We start from the raw sequence: 17,055 nt of genomic DNA on the forward strand, positions 1-17,055 counted from the left end.
TTAAGAAAACTGGAATCATCTATCTGGAAAAATGCCACGAATATCAATGTAGAAAATATATACAATTGACACATGACTATCAAATTCATTGTACCATATCAATTTGAAAGTAACTAAATGCAAAATGAGATATATATACTCGCTACAAATGAATGAATGCTGTGTAATTGTAAAATTCAAATATAGATTATATATAGATTATAGATTATATTTTTTTCAGTAAGGTTTGGATGTAATGTTTGGTAGAAGGTTAACCAGTATACCAATTATGATCTGAAATTGTCATTTCAGAATACCCAGAAACTATTGATTTATAAGTCAGTTTGTGTCTTTCAGTGACTTTGTAGACTTATCCACTTATTACGATCTATCAATACTTACAATCATCTGCCAATCCTTTTGATAAGAAATAAATGGACATCAAAATTAGAAAAGAATACAAATTAATGGACACCATTTTGTAAAACAAAAACTATATTATATGACGCTTGACTTGACTGTTTTGAGATAACAAATAAATATAGATATATCGATATCAATATGATATTCTGTTATGTTTTTGATCAAACTAATAACATATTTTGAATGATCATGGTCTAACTTTCCATTGAAACACACAAATATATATTTTGCTATTGTTAAATAAAACGAAATGAACAAAACAAAACAAAACAAGGAAGTTTATCAAGTCTGGATGTGTCATGATCAGTTTAAGTTTTGTATTTAATTCATACTCAAAACGAACCCACATATAATTTGCGTGCAATACTTTTGATCGTGATCTTATAATACGAATATAATAGGAAATGAGAAAACACAACAACGGGTTCTTAATTGACATGTATCAATGGTTGCATATTATGTTTTTCCCTGTTACAGCTTTTCTTTTAATTATATTTGAAATAGAGTCTATGATTCATTAACAAATAGGGACGATCAGTATCGAAACATTTGATGATTTGTAAAATATCTGTTTTTATCTAATGCAAATTTTATAATATTATATTTTAAAACAAATTAAACGTAGCGCTTTCCAATTTCTGATTGTTTTAAAGAAAAACATCACTTTTTAAAGATAAAAACAAAGTTTGATTTTGGAACTCTGTTATTGTGATCGATAAAGATTTGTCTGCATGCTATATTATTCGTGTTGCTTCATTTTGTTAATGTTTATATGCATGTCGTAGTTTTGTGCTTAGTTTTGCGCGGTCATGTCATTAGTGTTTGATTTATGTCTCATAAAGTAACACTTTCTGTTTAAATTTGAGATATGTTATTTTCCTAATGATATTGTTCTCAAACAATGATGTCGTAAATTACTTCAGTTTTTTTTTAATTTCAAAATTATCAAGAACACCTTTGCCACCTAGCCCTACCTTTAGATCATAATCTAAACATGTTTATATAAGTAAATGCAGATTCCTTAACTATATCACGTGTGTTACAATATTTCTTCATTCGATACCGTTAATATTTAAAGAGCAAGATTTCATGAGCAGTTTTAAAAAAAAATAATGTTTAGAGTGGGTACTATCGTAAAACAAAAATTTGTGTCCTTCCTTTTAAAAAAAAAATCAGAAAGTTGTGTTCTTTAATAAGATATAAGAAATCAGACACAGTCGCCTATTAACAGGACGACGTAAAGGAAATTTGAACGAAATCAAGAAAATGCAATGTCATAATTTAATTTCAACCACACATTTGCTGAAAACAGAGTGATCAAGAGTGATGCGAAATATTTTTTTTTTCACACTGCTCACAAAATATGAAAAGAACACGAACAATAGAGAATGTGTTTTGTCGAATAATTCCTGCAAAGGCAATATCTAGCGTTGTTCAATTATTACTTTTGTTATTTCAATATATGCATTTAAGATAATTTAGATTATTAGCCTGTCCTTGGTTTTCTTTAAGCAGATTATTATCATTTAGAAATAGAAATGACATTTAAATCGACCACTTGTATAATATGGTGTATACGTTCGTATCTAAAAACGAACGTGTGCTTGGTATGTGATAACCCACCTTATTTATAAGTATGTAGTGTTATAAAAACTATCCCAAAGTAACCGGTCAAGGAGATACAAAACTTTAACACTGACTATTTAACATGTACTGATTTCTATCAATTGATATTTTAGTACAATTCCTAATGTGTAGAAAAAAATATAGCATGCTATGAATAGATTACTGTTTGTTAAGGCATATGTATATCACAAACATACGTTTTGAAGAATCTTTTACATAGCGTTGACTTTCTGCTACGATGAGGTTTACTTTTTTAATTTGTATTCTCCTTCACCTGTTTGTGTGATCGTTTGTTTTGGTTCTGGTATGATCTCGAGTTATTGTTACTCCCATCGACATAAAATGGCTATACAAAGTAATCTACATGTTAACAGATGTTGAATAGAGAAGTAAATATGCAAATGTCATACAATTGAGTGGTTATGCTAGCTATAAAACCAGGTTTAATCCACCATTTTGCCCACGCAGGGAAATACCTGTACAAGTCAGGAATAAGCCAGGTATTATTCGTTCGTTTGATGTGTTTGAGTTGGGTTTTTTTTGCCAGGGACTTTCCGTTTTGAATTTTTCTTGGCGCACAGTATTTTTGTATTTTTACTTAATGCTCTGATGATATCATCTCTCTGTAAACATAATTGCGTTACTTATATTTTGTTTCAAATTTCACTGAATATCTTTCATTTATTCCATTTACTCTATGTTTTTAGAAATTATTTTAACAAATGTAAATACATATAAACATGATAAATATATATATATATAAGTTGTTTACTAGTTGTAAATTGTTAACTACATATAAGTTAGAAAGACATTTTTTAAATACTTTTAAATCTTTTTCAATTCCAGTTTTAGCTAGATGATCAATTTTGTTTTAAGATTAATAACACGCTTGGGGTATAAACATCTATTTGTTTACTTCATAGAAACATTCAGCACTGTCATCCTTTCCATATTGATGTTAATGATGACATCAAATTACGTGAAACTATTGACAAGTTTTTACATTAGGAGAAGCGTTTAACAGGTAAGGAATATTACATGTTTTCCTTTCGAATGATGTGCTTCTGTTTAAAGTTTTGCAATTTGATAAAGTTTTTATCTCTTTGATTTTTTCTTGGAAGTTGGTATTTTTATATGTTTATATGTGTTGCTTCAACTAATTTCAAGAATACTACAAAAGGCTGTTTAACACTCCCTTCGTTAGAATGCTTCGAGGCCAAAATATTGTCCTATATTGTGTTTTTTTTTTTATTGAAAACAGAGTTCTGCTATGAACTATTTTGATAACCTGGAAAGAAATTAAGTAGAAATTATAGTTAACAAGGAATAATGAATCAATATTTGTAAATACATTTTATCCACATTTCAAATTTAGACACACAGTCCTTATTGAATCACTTGTTTCATTTACAAAACATTATCTAACATTTAACAGTAGTTTAACAGGAATTTTATAATAGCATCAAGAATGCACAATGTTCTATATGCATAATTTATTCTTGATTTTGAACGTTACTGCTGAACCTTAATCCACACAACCGCCTTGAACGCATGGCTTTTTTAACGTGTTAACTTTTTGTATCATGTACATGTTTAACAAGACGAAGCTGATCATTTTCTGTAACTTTAGGGGCAAATATGTATTATTTGCGAACGATCGTACATTACTTAAAAAAGTCAATCAACAAAGGTAACTATCCAACAGACTACGATGTGTATTTTTTGCAAGTTTAACAGGGGTAAGAATAAACCGACGGTTGGTTTTTTATAATTTCTATGAATAGAACTTTCTTTTCTCGATTTGAAAGTAATCGTAACATACAACAACCCACGTTTCATGTTTTAAACCGTAATATATCTCGTTAAACATAAAAACGAAAAAGTAATGAGATAGAAATCAAGAAATAGATTTTCTTTAAACATAGCACCAATGATTTGTCCTACTTTCGTTTGATTCTATTTAGTTACTAAAAACCTTTAAAGGTTTCTATTAAGCGATGAATTTTTATATCATCTTTGATTTCCTTCTATTAGTCTTTGTCCAATTTAATCTTTGTTTCAAAAAAAGAAATAATTGGCACGAGCTAAGTTTTATCCTGTTGAGTACATTTCACATAACATTTCATTGCATGCAAGACAATACACATCAATGGAATTTCAGCAATCACATTTTTCACTTTTTTCATCGGTGTGCAAGCATAGGTAACCATGTAAGCTATAAAACAAGATTCAATCCGCCATTTTTTCTTAAAATATCATTTACCAAGTTTGGCAAATGGCAGTTGTTACCAAATAGTGCATTGCATATATATTGGCGTTTGTTTTTATTCCAACTCAGTGTTTCTGTTGATCAGTTGCTTTTTTCTAATAATCGATGTGTTTCTCTCAATTGTTGGTTGTGTAACGGATTTATTTTTGCTTAGTATATTTGGTCCGAGACCACAATTATTTCGTAGTGCATTTCTTTCAGAACATAAATGAAAATAAAAAAAAAATCCCACCTGTGCTTTCTCAAAGAAACTTTTACAGTGTGTTGTACACTTTTTGGGACAAATTATATCAGAATTATAGAAAATTCATCGGCTCTAACTCAAAATATGAACAATTTTATGTTTAGGGCGTCTTAAAATCTTCTGACAGCTTCCGAAGTGCTAATTTTTAACCTTTTTCAGCTGGATCAAATCACTTCTTTCCTTTAAAATTCTGGACCCCAGAACAACGAAAATCAAGGGACGACAATTGTGGTCTCGGATCATTTTTGTGACTATTGAATTTGTATACTCCTATTTCCTTTTTTTCAAACTAGACAAAAAAAAACAACTGTTAGTAGTCTGTTGTTATTTGCGTATTATTGTCATTTTGTTTTTTTGTTGTTTTTTTTGTGACATCTTCTGGCATAAGACTCGGACTTCTCCTCAACTGAAGTTTAATGTGCGTATTGTTATGCGTTTACTTTTATACATTGGCTAGAGGTATAGGAAGAGGGTTGACATTTCATAAACATGTTTATCCCCGCCGCATTTTGGCGCCTGTCCCAAGTCAGAAGCATCTGACCTTTGTTAGTCTTGTATTAGTTTTAAATTTAGTTTTGTGTGTACAATTTGGAGTTTAGTATGGCGTTCATTATCACTGAACTAGTATATACATTTTGTAGGGGCCAGCTGAAAGACGCCCCCAAGTGCGGGAATTTCTCGTTGCATTGAATACCTGTATGTTGTTGTCTGTTCTATGGTCGGGTTATTGTGTCTTTGACACATTCCCTATTTCCATTCTGAATTTATATAACAAGCTCAGCAAACTCAAATTCTAATGTTCTGATTTATCGAACATTTTATAATTATTTAGTAATGCTTTATCTTTTTGCATGACAAATACGTCGTTGATTCAGCAGAACAAGCCTCTAATGATATTATCGTCGTATGTAAAAACCATTATTTGCAATGTATATCAAAAGACATTGAAAGAAACAGCACAACTTGTACAAAAATGTACAAAGGATGAAATCTTATAAAATCAAACATTTGTCCTCCTTACATATCAAAGAAAACGAAAACTATATATCTATATTATACTAGATACCAAAACTATGTAAAAGTTCGTATAAAGAACGATGCATAACTGGATTATCAGGAAGTCTAACTTTACATTTTTTTTCTTCAATGTCGATTTTTATTCTTTGTACAGTAAAAGAAGGCCTTCAACATGTTCAAAACATTGTGATTAGATTCATTCATCCAGTGGTGCCAAACAAATGTGGATGTTCAAAAATTCAAAAGATCTACTGCTTAATCTGAGATCACAAACTCTGCAATTTTTGAAAAACCTTGATTGTTTTACACTTTATATCACCATTCCCCGTGCTCAATTTAAAGCTCCGTTTCACCATCGCATTATACAGAGCTTTTTCTATAAACACAGGAATCGTAGATATACATTTCGTGTATGTGTTATAATAAGTCTTATTTTGTGAAGAACCACACTGATTCTATAGGAAAATACAGTGAATATGATATTATTGAAGAGCTGGACTTTTTAATCGACAATATATTTGTTGAGTTTGGAGATTTGATTTTTCATATAAGAGCTATAATCCATAAGGTCCAAAAAGTATAGCCAAATCCGTTAAAATCAGTTAAACGTTTTAATAACGTTGTGTTGTAAAGGGAATATTAAGCATCTCAATGATCAAAATTAGTGTTTGCCAAACTGTTGTATAACCAGTGTAATTTTTCTGATAAATTGGTAGGTTCAAATGTTTTGAAATTTGAATATTTTGTCGAAGGGTTAACGTAAATACTTTGTTAGTTTTTTTTTGAAAATTAAACGAGCCAAATTAATTTTAGTTAAGATGTCGAGTACCACCTTAATTTGTTTTTCAGATATTTAGATGAGTAAAATGTTTTATTTTCGTTCATTAAAATGGCCTTGATTAGCATCTTTTTTACTGTTGTGTATATTCCTGTAGTGTTAATAGTTTGGATAATATCTAAATTATGAATCTGTAACAAATGGAAAAACGGACAGTATTTGATGTTGAAATGTCAAAATCGTGCAAATAAAAATCAACAGAACCCAAACAGTATCATAATTATTTGTCAACCATTTGTCATAGATAACAATTTTCAAATTTCTTAATTGTTATATTTCAGTAAGTAACACGTAAGGAGACAAACGTCAACAATTATTGTCATTTATGTGACGAAACAAAAATGCCAGTCCTAAAATACTGTATTACATACTAATTTAATGTATATATAGCAAGTAATTACATATTATTTCATTTACAATTATTATGGTTAATTTTGTATATAATAACCAGACCACATGGTAAATATAAACATCTGAATATGTAGTTTGACAATTGAAGCTCAGTCAGTCCAAACAAAAATGTAAGTTATTTTTCTTGTACGTATAACTTCTTAAGAAATTATTATAAATATAGTCCTAGACAAATAATTAATTTGACAAAAACAAATGTTACCTGATGAATTTTATTCTAGAAACAAATTGATGAGTTTACGACTTAGAAAAATACATGACAAATATTTCCATTTTAGAGTAATACAAATACATAAGTTTGCGATAGTTTTGAGATGGTTATAAATATATGCAGATTGTAAACTTTAAAAATGATTTGGCTATCTCACAATTTTTTATTCGAGTCACTAAATATTCTTTTGTAGAAAAAACGCGTGTCTGGAGTTAATATAGAATTTCAATCCTGGAATCTATCCTGAGTTTATTTACAAGCGCTTGGTCGAAGCCACTGCTGGTGGAGTTTTAATTCCACTGGGGTCTCACTAGCCCAGTGGTCAGCACGTCTGTGTTGACGTGATTTATCATTGGTTATAAATTGAATGTTTAGAGAACTTTATATTTTAAATTACTTAGGCTTTTATACCTCAGGAATAGATTACCTTAGCTGTGTATGGCAAAACTTTTAGGATTTTTTTTTATCCTTAATACTCTTCAACTTCGTACTTTATTTGGCCTGTTTAACATATTTTAATTGAGAGTCACGGATGAGTCTTTTGTTGACGAAACGCGAGTCTGGCGTAAATATAAGATTTTAATCCTGGTATCTATGATGAGTTTGTTGCTTATGTGTTAAATTATTCTATAAACCGCGGTCTCTTATAACCCCCTATAAGGGTATATCACAAGAAATGTTGATATTTACAACATGTAAAGACATGAAAAACTAAATGCAGCGGTTTGTAAATATACGTAACTGTCGTTATCTGAATACATTTACTAAACATTTGCATACCTTTTCAAAACCGGAACTTCGTGTAGTGTTGTATACGAGCTTGCACATATATTTAAGGAATGACTGTAATATTTTTTTCTGTCTATGAAGAAATACCATAAAAAATTGGTGCACACTGACTAACGCGCGTAGCGGGTTATTTAACAGTGTGCACCACTTTTTTATGTTATTTCGAATAGACAGAAAAAATATTACAGTCATTTCTTATAAATTAATTCTGAATTCCATTTTAAACCGTAGAAAAGCATGAAAAAACGTTTATGACGTCACGGTCACATGACTAAATTATGTCTATAGGCTCATAACAAAATAACGTCAGCCTATCAGAAGACGTGTTACATCCAAAATTAAATTATTCTAAAATAACATGTTTTAACAGTCATATGAATTTCACGACATATACGAATCAAAAAGCTCTACACATTTTTTTCATTTGTGTTTAGATAACATGCAATCTCAATGGCAATGCAATACTATATTGTACTTTTTTTCTATTTCAGAAAGCTAGTAATAATGAAGGCTATAATTATATTTAGCTGTCTGTTCATGTCAGTATGTGGTAAGAATATTATGTTAATAGGTATACCAAACTGTAATACAAACAGTTTTTAGAAACATAACACAAAGTAGTTACACGGTTAATTTACAATGTAATCATATTAAGGTATTATTTATTCTTTACAAAAGCAGTAGGGATTAACACATGTATGAGTTATATGATAAGACTTGAGTTCATTTTTTTATGTAAGATTTTACAGAATAACAATTAGAATTATATGGTTTGGAAATGTTACTAAATGTTTACTAATGTGAGCAATGTCAATCACTAAAGCCCCGTGACACTTCAGAAGAGTTTAAGTGTGTGTTTTAATGACCAAACAAAATTACTACTCTTAAACTGGGGTCACACATTCACGATTTTTACTGCCGTCCTTGACATGACCATTCCCAATTAAAGTTTGTCAAAAGTCTGATCAAGAACCTGTGAATCGTGATAGAAACATAAACTTTAATTAAAATTTGTAAAACCAATAATTTAATCACGATAACAATCAGATATTTTTTTCAGGAAGCGTCGATATTCAACCGTTTCCAAGCGAATTTATCCCGATAATCCCGTTCTCAATCCGCGTCTAATCCAATTTGTATATTTCGCCTGGTAAAATTCGACCGAATCTGTCACGACTGCGTCCCGATTGTACCGAATGTAATCCGACAAATATCAGACAGTGACCAGACAGTTAACCGATGCTGACGTAAAAGTATCCGTTCGTAAACTGTCGGTAAACTCGGGACGATCAGGTACTGTCAGAACGTAATCCTATCACGGTCCGATCTATCGCATTGCAAACGGCTTTGTCTGGTCTCAGTCGTATTGTATTCTGTAATTGTCCGGAATTTGACGTGGGTATCATTGACAAATTTCGTATTAATAACGGGACTGTTCCGGAACGGTTTGGGCAAAAACGGTCGCAATCGACAAGTTTTGGATGCAATCTGGATTCAATCGGCAGAAAAACAGCAATGAAAAATTTCTCCAGATCATTCCCGTTCAACAGGACACCGTCCAGAATACACAGAACATTGTTAGGATTTTGATCCGATACAGCAGAATCTGTCACGACATAGGCATGATTGTATTACGACTACACAAAATCGGCTGAGTTTCCCCGAATGTTACGGGACGCACATAACTGTCGGGGTGCTTCGTCGAACTATTCGGGCCCTTCTCGACCCGTAGGAATCTGTTACGAACTAAAACGACAGACAGACGTCTAACAATGATAGGACATTCCAGATAATAGAGGATAGTAATCCGATTTTTTTCACTTTTCGTGTCGTATTGCTGTCTGATCTCTAACGGGAGCAATAATCGGCAATGTGTGAACCCCTCATTACACAAATGTCTGCAGAACTTCTAACTTGTTTTACATTTTTTCAAAAAAACTAATACCATATACATTTTTTTTGTAAAAATTTAAGGACTGAGTATTCGAAACGGAAATGCAGATCTTGGAGAAATAAATGGTGACAGTGATGACTTAGCCATTAATTCCTTAATGAATTATCTCAGGTAATTCCAAAGTTGTATTAGTTTTTATTCTGCATATATTACCAATGTTATTTCAACTGATTGGGCGGAGGTTACGTTTTAATTTGCATAAGGACAGTCTATTTGAAGATGTGTGTGATAAGAATGATTGCTGTTATAATTTTAACTGATTTCTAATCGCCTATCAGTGTCATCAAAGGAATTGACAACAGAATGACTGAATACTTCATTGATGAGTTTATTCTGAAACACCTATCTATAGATGGACAGGTCTATTATAAGCGAACTGGTTAAACTCCGACCAAATAAATTGGGTAATATGAACAATTCATAGCTGAAGTTTTTAAATCTGATGCTTTAAACAAAAATTATGAAACTCTTCTTTATGTTATATGTATTTTTTTTTTACATTAAAAGCCTAAAAGAGATAGATTTTGTCTAGATAGTAGTGTTTTACAATGCTTTGGTTTCTCAATTCACTGTCTAATTTTTGAATAATAGATAGAAAATAAATCGTTGTTAAAAAAAAAAAAGAATATCTGACATTGCTTCCGAGTAGGATATTTTCCTCGCATTGACACTTTCTGCAAAACTTGTCATTCAATTTGAGGAAAATTTTCCAGAAATATATATAAAATTGATGTCCATCTGGTATCTTTCGCCCATTCTTTTTTCAAGGAATTTATTTGATACTTTCACTAATTCTTAGTTGACTCTTTTATACCCGGCCTATGAACATTACTATTCTTAATCTTTATAAGGAAACGTGACTGGAACCTTGGAAGTGGGAACAACGGAAATGGTAACAATGGAAACTACAACAGCAACGTTGGTAATTCGTATGTAGAAAATAATAAAAAAACAAAAGTAGGAGATATAGGAAATGTCGGAAACGTTGGAAGGAAATGTAACTGGAACCTTGGAAGTGGAAACAACAGAAATGATAACAATGGAAACGGCAACAGCAACGTTGGTAATTCGTATGTAAAAAATAATAAAAAAACAAAAGTAGGAGATATAGGAAATGTCGGAGACGTTGGAAGGAAATGTGACTGGAACCTTGGAAGTGGAAACAACGGAAATGATAACAATGGAAACGGCAACAACAATGTTGGTAATTCAAATAAAGAAAATAACAAAGAAACACATGTCGGCGAAAAAGAAAATATCAAAGGCCTTGGAAGTAAATGTGACTGGAATCTTAATAGTGGAAACAACGGAAATTTTAATAATACATGCGACAACAGCACCATTGGTCACTCGTATGCAGAAAATAATAAAGATACAAAAATAGAAAGAATAGGAAATGCCAGGGGCTTTGGAAGGAAACTTGGCAAGATTCTTGGAAGGCAACTTGGCTGGATTCTTGGAAAGAAACTTGGCTGGATTCTTGGAAATGGAAACAACGAACATGGTAATAAGGCAAATGACACTAGCGATATTGGTAATTCGTATGAAGAAAAAAATAAAGATACACAAGAAGGAAGAATAGGAAATGCCATAGGCCTTGGAAGGAATCTTGGCCAGATTTTTGGAAGGAAACTTGGCTTGATTCTTGGAAAGAAACTTGGCTTGATACTAGGAAGTGGAAACAAAGGAAATGGTAAAAATGCTAACGATAACAGCAACGTTCGTAATTCATATGCAGAAAATAGTAAAGATACAAAAGTAGGAGGAATAGAAAATGTCAGAGGCCTTGGCAGGAAACTTGGCAAAATTCTTGGAAGGGAACTTGGCTGGATTCTTGGAAGTGGAAACAACGAAAATGGTAACAAGGCAAACGACGACAGGAACGTTGGTAATTCGTTTGCAGGGAATTATAAAGATACAAATATAATAGGAACAGGAAAGGTCGGAGAATAGATCGAAAAAGATATATAAGGTAATTTGTTTCAAAATAATAAACTATATTTCGTAACAAAAACAATTGAGGGGTCGACTAAATCAATCTGATATACATAGTTCACACAACAAAAAGACCCTTTTTTGTCTTAATTTGCATGAATCTTACTCGACGTTCTCCAAAAGTATGACTTGTGTCTTGATTTTTCTTGACCAATTCTCATTTACATTAAATATGTATGAAATTTATTTCTCGACATTCTGAGTATGGTCTTGACAAATTCTTGACATTTGAATACTGTCTTTAAATATGTGAAGAGATTCTTGACATTGTTGTTTTTTCTCAGTATGGCTTGACATATTCTGAACATTTTGAATTGTGTCTTAAATTTACTTGACAATTCTCAGTTTTACAAATCATTACCGAAAAACATAATATAACTTTAATGTATCTTTATTTAAGAATTGAATGATTTTTGTAACTTCATTGGGGTGTAAAAGCGTTCACCGAAGTGCATCTGTATGAAGCTCAGAAGCGCTTCATTCTAAAAATGTGCGCACGGTCAACGCTTTTACAACCTTATGAAGTTACAAAAAGAAGCATTCAATACTGATAAGTACATTTGTTTAGCAATGATAATGAAACACGAATTTTATATTTTTTTATTTAATACACCTGTGCACTTTATTGTGGGACCGCGTGTTATCATGAATGATAAGTTTTATTGAGTAATGCAATTGCTGAAGGAATAACACGTGATGTGCAGTTAGCCAATCAAAATAAAGTATTACAATGAAACATACATCTAATGTATCTTTATTTTTCTTTATATGCTGTACTGTTGTTACAATTGTTACAACAAAAACAAAACTTGGACATAAAAAATAATTGAATTTTTTTGTATATAAATAATTATAACCGAACAAATATAGATATGAAATCTAACACATTAACTATTTAGATGTGGATATACTGATATAAAACAATTTAAATGTGGATATGCTGATATAAAACAATTTAAATGTAGGTTTTTAAATGAATGAAAATGTGCATTCCTGATTCTGATAAATAATTTCTAAATGATTAAAACCAATGACACTGTAGACATATTTCCTTTTACATGCATCATATTAAATGTTAAAGGTAAACAATTATTTTACCAAAATGTGTTTTTCATAAATAGCAAAGTATTCTAATAAAAAAAATGTATCCTAATTCTTCTTGATTGGAAATTTGTGTAATTTCATCTTTTGCAATATATATGAAGTCTTACACGTGGAAAGGATGTTCCCCATAAAAGTAAAGTATTCCACACCCCATGATACACTGTTATATTGGAAATTACTGGTTTACCTGTAATCAGCCATGCAACTGAAGAAATTCAGTTGACTGACCAAATCACTGCAATATGAAAAATTTGTTGATAGATGAAAATGAAAATTATCATTTAAATAATGAATTAAAAACGATTTTCTTCATCAAAATTATGAAGTGAAATATTTCAACATTAACAAATTATTATCTTCTGCAGGAATAATAGAAAACTGTATATATATAAAGGGTCCCATCAATGATTTGGTCCTATGAAATGGATCTTAAACAGACATGCATAATATAGATCTTAACATTTTTTTTTGTTTGAAGAAATCTTGAGAAATAAAATCAGGAAGGAATTATACAAAGATTTAGTTGTGAATAAATATTATGAAATTCAACACTCAATTTTGAAAAAAAAACATGTTTTTGGTTGTTCTAAAAAAATGAATAAGATTTAGAATCTAGATGGGAACAAATTCTTTGTCCCAAACGAAAGCCCCCCCCCCCTTTTTTTCCTTTTTTAGCCACACATGCCCAAAATGAATTGTAGGGTCTAAACGATAATCACATTTTGAAAAGATTAACAAAATACACCAGAGGGACATTCAAACTCATAAATCGAAAATAAACTGACAACGTCTGGCTAAACATGAAAAAGTATAGCAGACAAACAATATGCACATGACACAGTATCGAAAACTAAAGAATAAGCAACACCAACCCCTCTAAAAATCAGGGGTGATCTCAGGTGTTTAGAAGGGTAAGCAAATTCTGCTCCACATGTAGCACCCGTCGTGTAGCTCATGTTATAACATATCCAGTAAATAGTCTTAATCGGTAGGTCACATTCATTAAAGAGATGGGGGTTGTAGTGAAACGCTTATTCCATAACGGTCTACTAACTCGTGATGGCGTCCATAAAATTTACGAAGGGATGATTTCAACTCCACCGTTTGGAACTCTTGGTTTAATAGCGTCCTTATGAGCAGCAACCCTCTATCACGAAAATCATCATAGGAAATACAAGCACGGAAAAATCGTATCAATTGGGAGATATATACCTCGTATGCAGTTGCTGCTGGAATGTTGCTACTTGGAAATGGAAAGTTCACAATTGGAAAGCTGAAATCACCTCTTTTGTCGTAAAGTTTTGTTATCAACCGACCCTCATTGTCAATTTCTAAATGTAACATGCCTCAAGTAACCCATTTTAGTAAAGTAAATTTGACTGCCAGTTTTTCGAACGGCAAAAAATATAAATGCTGTTTGTCAGTAGCTGTGACATATATTCCAGGTGAAAACAATTTATTAAAAGTTAAATCAAAAATAAATCAAAATACAACTAAATTGGGGGTAATTCGGGTATTTCTATTTAGGTGTACCCAAAGGGTATTTTGTTATACAAAAATAATCCTTGATTCTTCAAAGTTTAGTTTTAACGATTAATAAAAATAAGCATATAGTAACAGCAATAGAAAATCATAAACAGGGAAGAATGTGTTTGTTCAATTTATACTGTTGAGATAGTGTCCACAGATGTTTAAGACTGTCAACAATGTGTCAAGATACATGTATACATTTGTATTCAGACAGCTCTAAGACTGTCAAGGCATATTCAGACACTACTTAGAATGTCAAGAATATGTCAAGTCATATTAAGACAGTACCAAGAAAGTCAAGAATATGTCATGACTGATTGAGACATATTTAACACAGTCAAGAATTGGTCGTCAAGGCACTTGTCAAGAAAGACAAACAATAGTCTCCAAAACAATACAAAATAACTTAAAAACTTCATTAAACGAATCGTCTTTAGTTTTTGTTGTTGCTGTGACATTACTTGTTCGTTCTCGACAAACATGTATGAAAAAATAAAATCCGTAAAATTCTAAACTCCGAGGAAAATTCAAATTGGAAAGTCCCTAACCAAATAGCAAAATCAAAAAAATGAAAAACTTTAGACATGTCAAACGAATGGACAACAACTATAATATTCCTGACCTGCTACCGGCATTCAGGTATGTAGAAAATAGTAGATTGAACCAGGTTCCATGGCGCTCAACATCTCATTTGTATGACAGTCTCATCGAATTCCACTATATTGACAACGATACGTGAACAAAACAGTTACACTAGATGAAACTGTCAAAATAAGGGTACAGCAGTCACTTCATGTCACAATCTCAATCAGAACAAAATCAAACAGATATTTAACAAGGAAGGACGACACCAAACATTGTCTTTGTCTCATATTGTGTACTGTTGGTTTTTTTTTTACATTTTTTTTCTTGTTTTGCTATGACGTTGCCAGTTTACTGTCGATTGATAAGTTTGAATCTTCAGTCGGTATATTTTGACTCTATTGTTGAGTTTTCAAGCTAGTTTTTGTTTTGATTAAATAAGACTTGTTCAGTCGTTTCAGTAGTTTTACCTATAAACACAACACAACACTTATGGGTCTAAAATATAGGGAACACTTCTTGATTGCCTGCTATGAAATGCATGAACAGTACTGTGTCAACAACAAGAAAATATCTACAAAATACTTTCAAATCGTAACAAGACATTATGCTTTAGGTTTCAGTCTTTTCAGGTTTGATGTAAAAACCAAAAAGAGTTAAATTAATTTACTGAATAGATTATAGATTATCCATGTTAAGTTGATCATGGATACCAAAATGTGGTACAATATTGTTTTGTAAAAATATAAGAAAATGTTATCAAACTGTAAACCAGACTAAATCGTTCATCTTCATAATGCATACTAAATATTGTTAACTAAAGATTAAATCAGAAAAACAATTGTTTATTTAGTGAATATGATTACATTTAAACATTTTGTAAAAACTTAAAATAGAACATTGGATGATACTTAGATATTCAATCTAATTGTGTTGTGTTTTACAGGGAAAGAAAAGAATTCAGGACATTTAACACCAGTCATCACTTCTTTGTGCTGGCGATTCAAATATATCACAAATAACCGAACAGTGTACTCGTTCTTTATATACTTTCTTTTCACTTTGTTGTTTGCAAGTAGAATATGATTAACAATTTCAATGTACAATAATTTCACCATGTGTAGATATTCTAACAAAACAATATTTAGTTTCTTTGTTATTAATGTGTATGTTTTCGGCAAATAACTAATCCATATAAGTGTTGGTTTTGCTCTAATTGTTTTTTCTTCAAATATAATGCTACTTAATTTTCAACACATGTTCAATGTTTTTACGACGTGTGATTGCGTCTAGTTCTCATTCAAACAATAGTCACTTCCCCGATCAAAAAGGTATTGAGACTGATGCTTGAAATTAGATTTAGATTTCAGATATTACTATAAAACATGTTTTATAAGGCAATTAAAAAAAGACATCTGCAATCCATTGTTTACGTTATTTGAATTTGTAAGAACGGTCATTATTGATATAAGTAATTGATAATAATTAGCCAATAATTGATTTTATGAAATAGCACATATCAATTCGCTTAGTGACACGGTATATTCTGTGTACATCTCAGTTTTATCATATTATCAGCCTGGTACCTTTGATAGTGATTCAAATCGTAGGCAATGATGTATTGCCTCTAGATTCCAGCTGAATACAACATTGTTATTTTTGATATAAAAGATGTCCGCGAAATAAAAGAGAAAGATTTCCGTTTTGAATGTATCTAAAAAAAAGATTTTTCAGATCTGAAACTAATGTCATGTTTGTTTGTCTTATCTCTTACAATTCTTTCACACTTTGCAATAAATAGATGATTTTTTTTTTTTTTATTTGAAGCTAAAAGAAAAAAGTTAGAATTTAAAAGACCATTTGAACATCACGTTTCATTACTGTTTAACATTGAGTACGCACTAAGGGACCTACAAAGTCTTTGAAACATTCAATATGACATTTATTTAATACTCAAGTGAGCTTATCTGAGAAAGATGGACGAATACATGTAATACATTACATTATTTTAATAGTTTCTTTCGTATGACATAAACCCCTATATTATCTTAGTAGTTTTGTCACATATCTATAGAAATACATC

At 31.1% G+C, this 17,055-nt stretch overlaps 1 protein-coding gene across 1 annotated transcript; it reads left to right on the plus strand.

The window, feature by feature from the left end:
* The first annotated feature begins 8,226 nt into the window (after positions 1–8,226).
* LOC143075821 (uncharacterized) lies at positions 8,227–16,636 on the plus strand. The gene is made up of 4 exons (XM_076251378.1): positions 8,227–8,357; positions 9,782–9,872; positions 10,613–11,733; positions 15,919–16,636. Exons 1-3 carry the CDS (start codon positions 8,258–8,260, stop codon positions 11,712–11,714), a joined length of 1,293 nt encoding a protein of 430 aa, XP_076107493.1. The 5' UTR covers positions 8,227–8,257; the 3' UTR covers positions 11,715–11,733; positions 15,919–16,636.
* The last annotated feature ends 419 nt before the right edge of the window (positions 16,637–17,055 follow it).

This window comes from Mytilus galloprovincialis, chromosome 5, assembly GCF_965363235.1.
Source record: "Mytilus galloprovincialis chromosome 5, xbMytGall1.hap1.1, whole genome shotgun sequence".
NCBI classification, from domain to species: domain Eukaryota; kingdom Metazoa; phylum Mollusca; class Bivalvia; order Mytilida; family Mytilidae; genus Mytilus; species Mytilus galloprovincialis.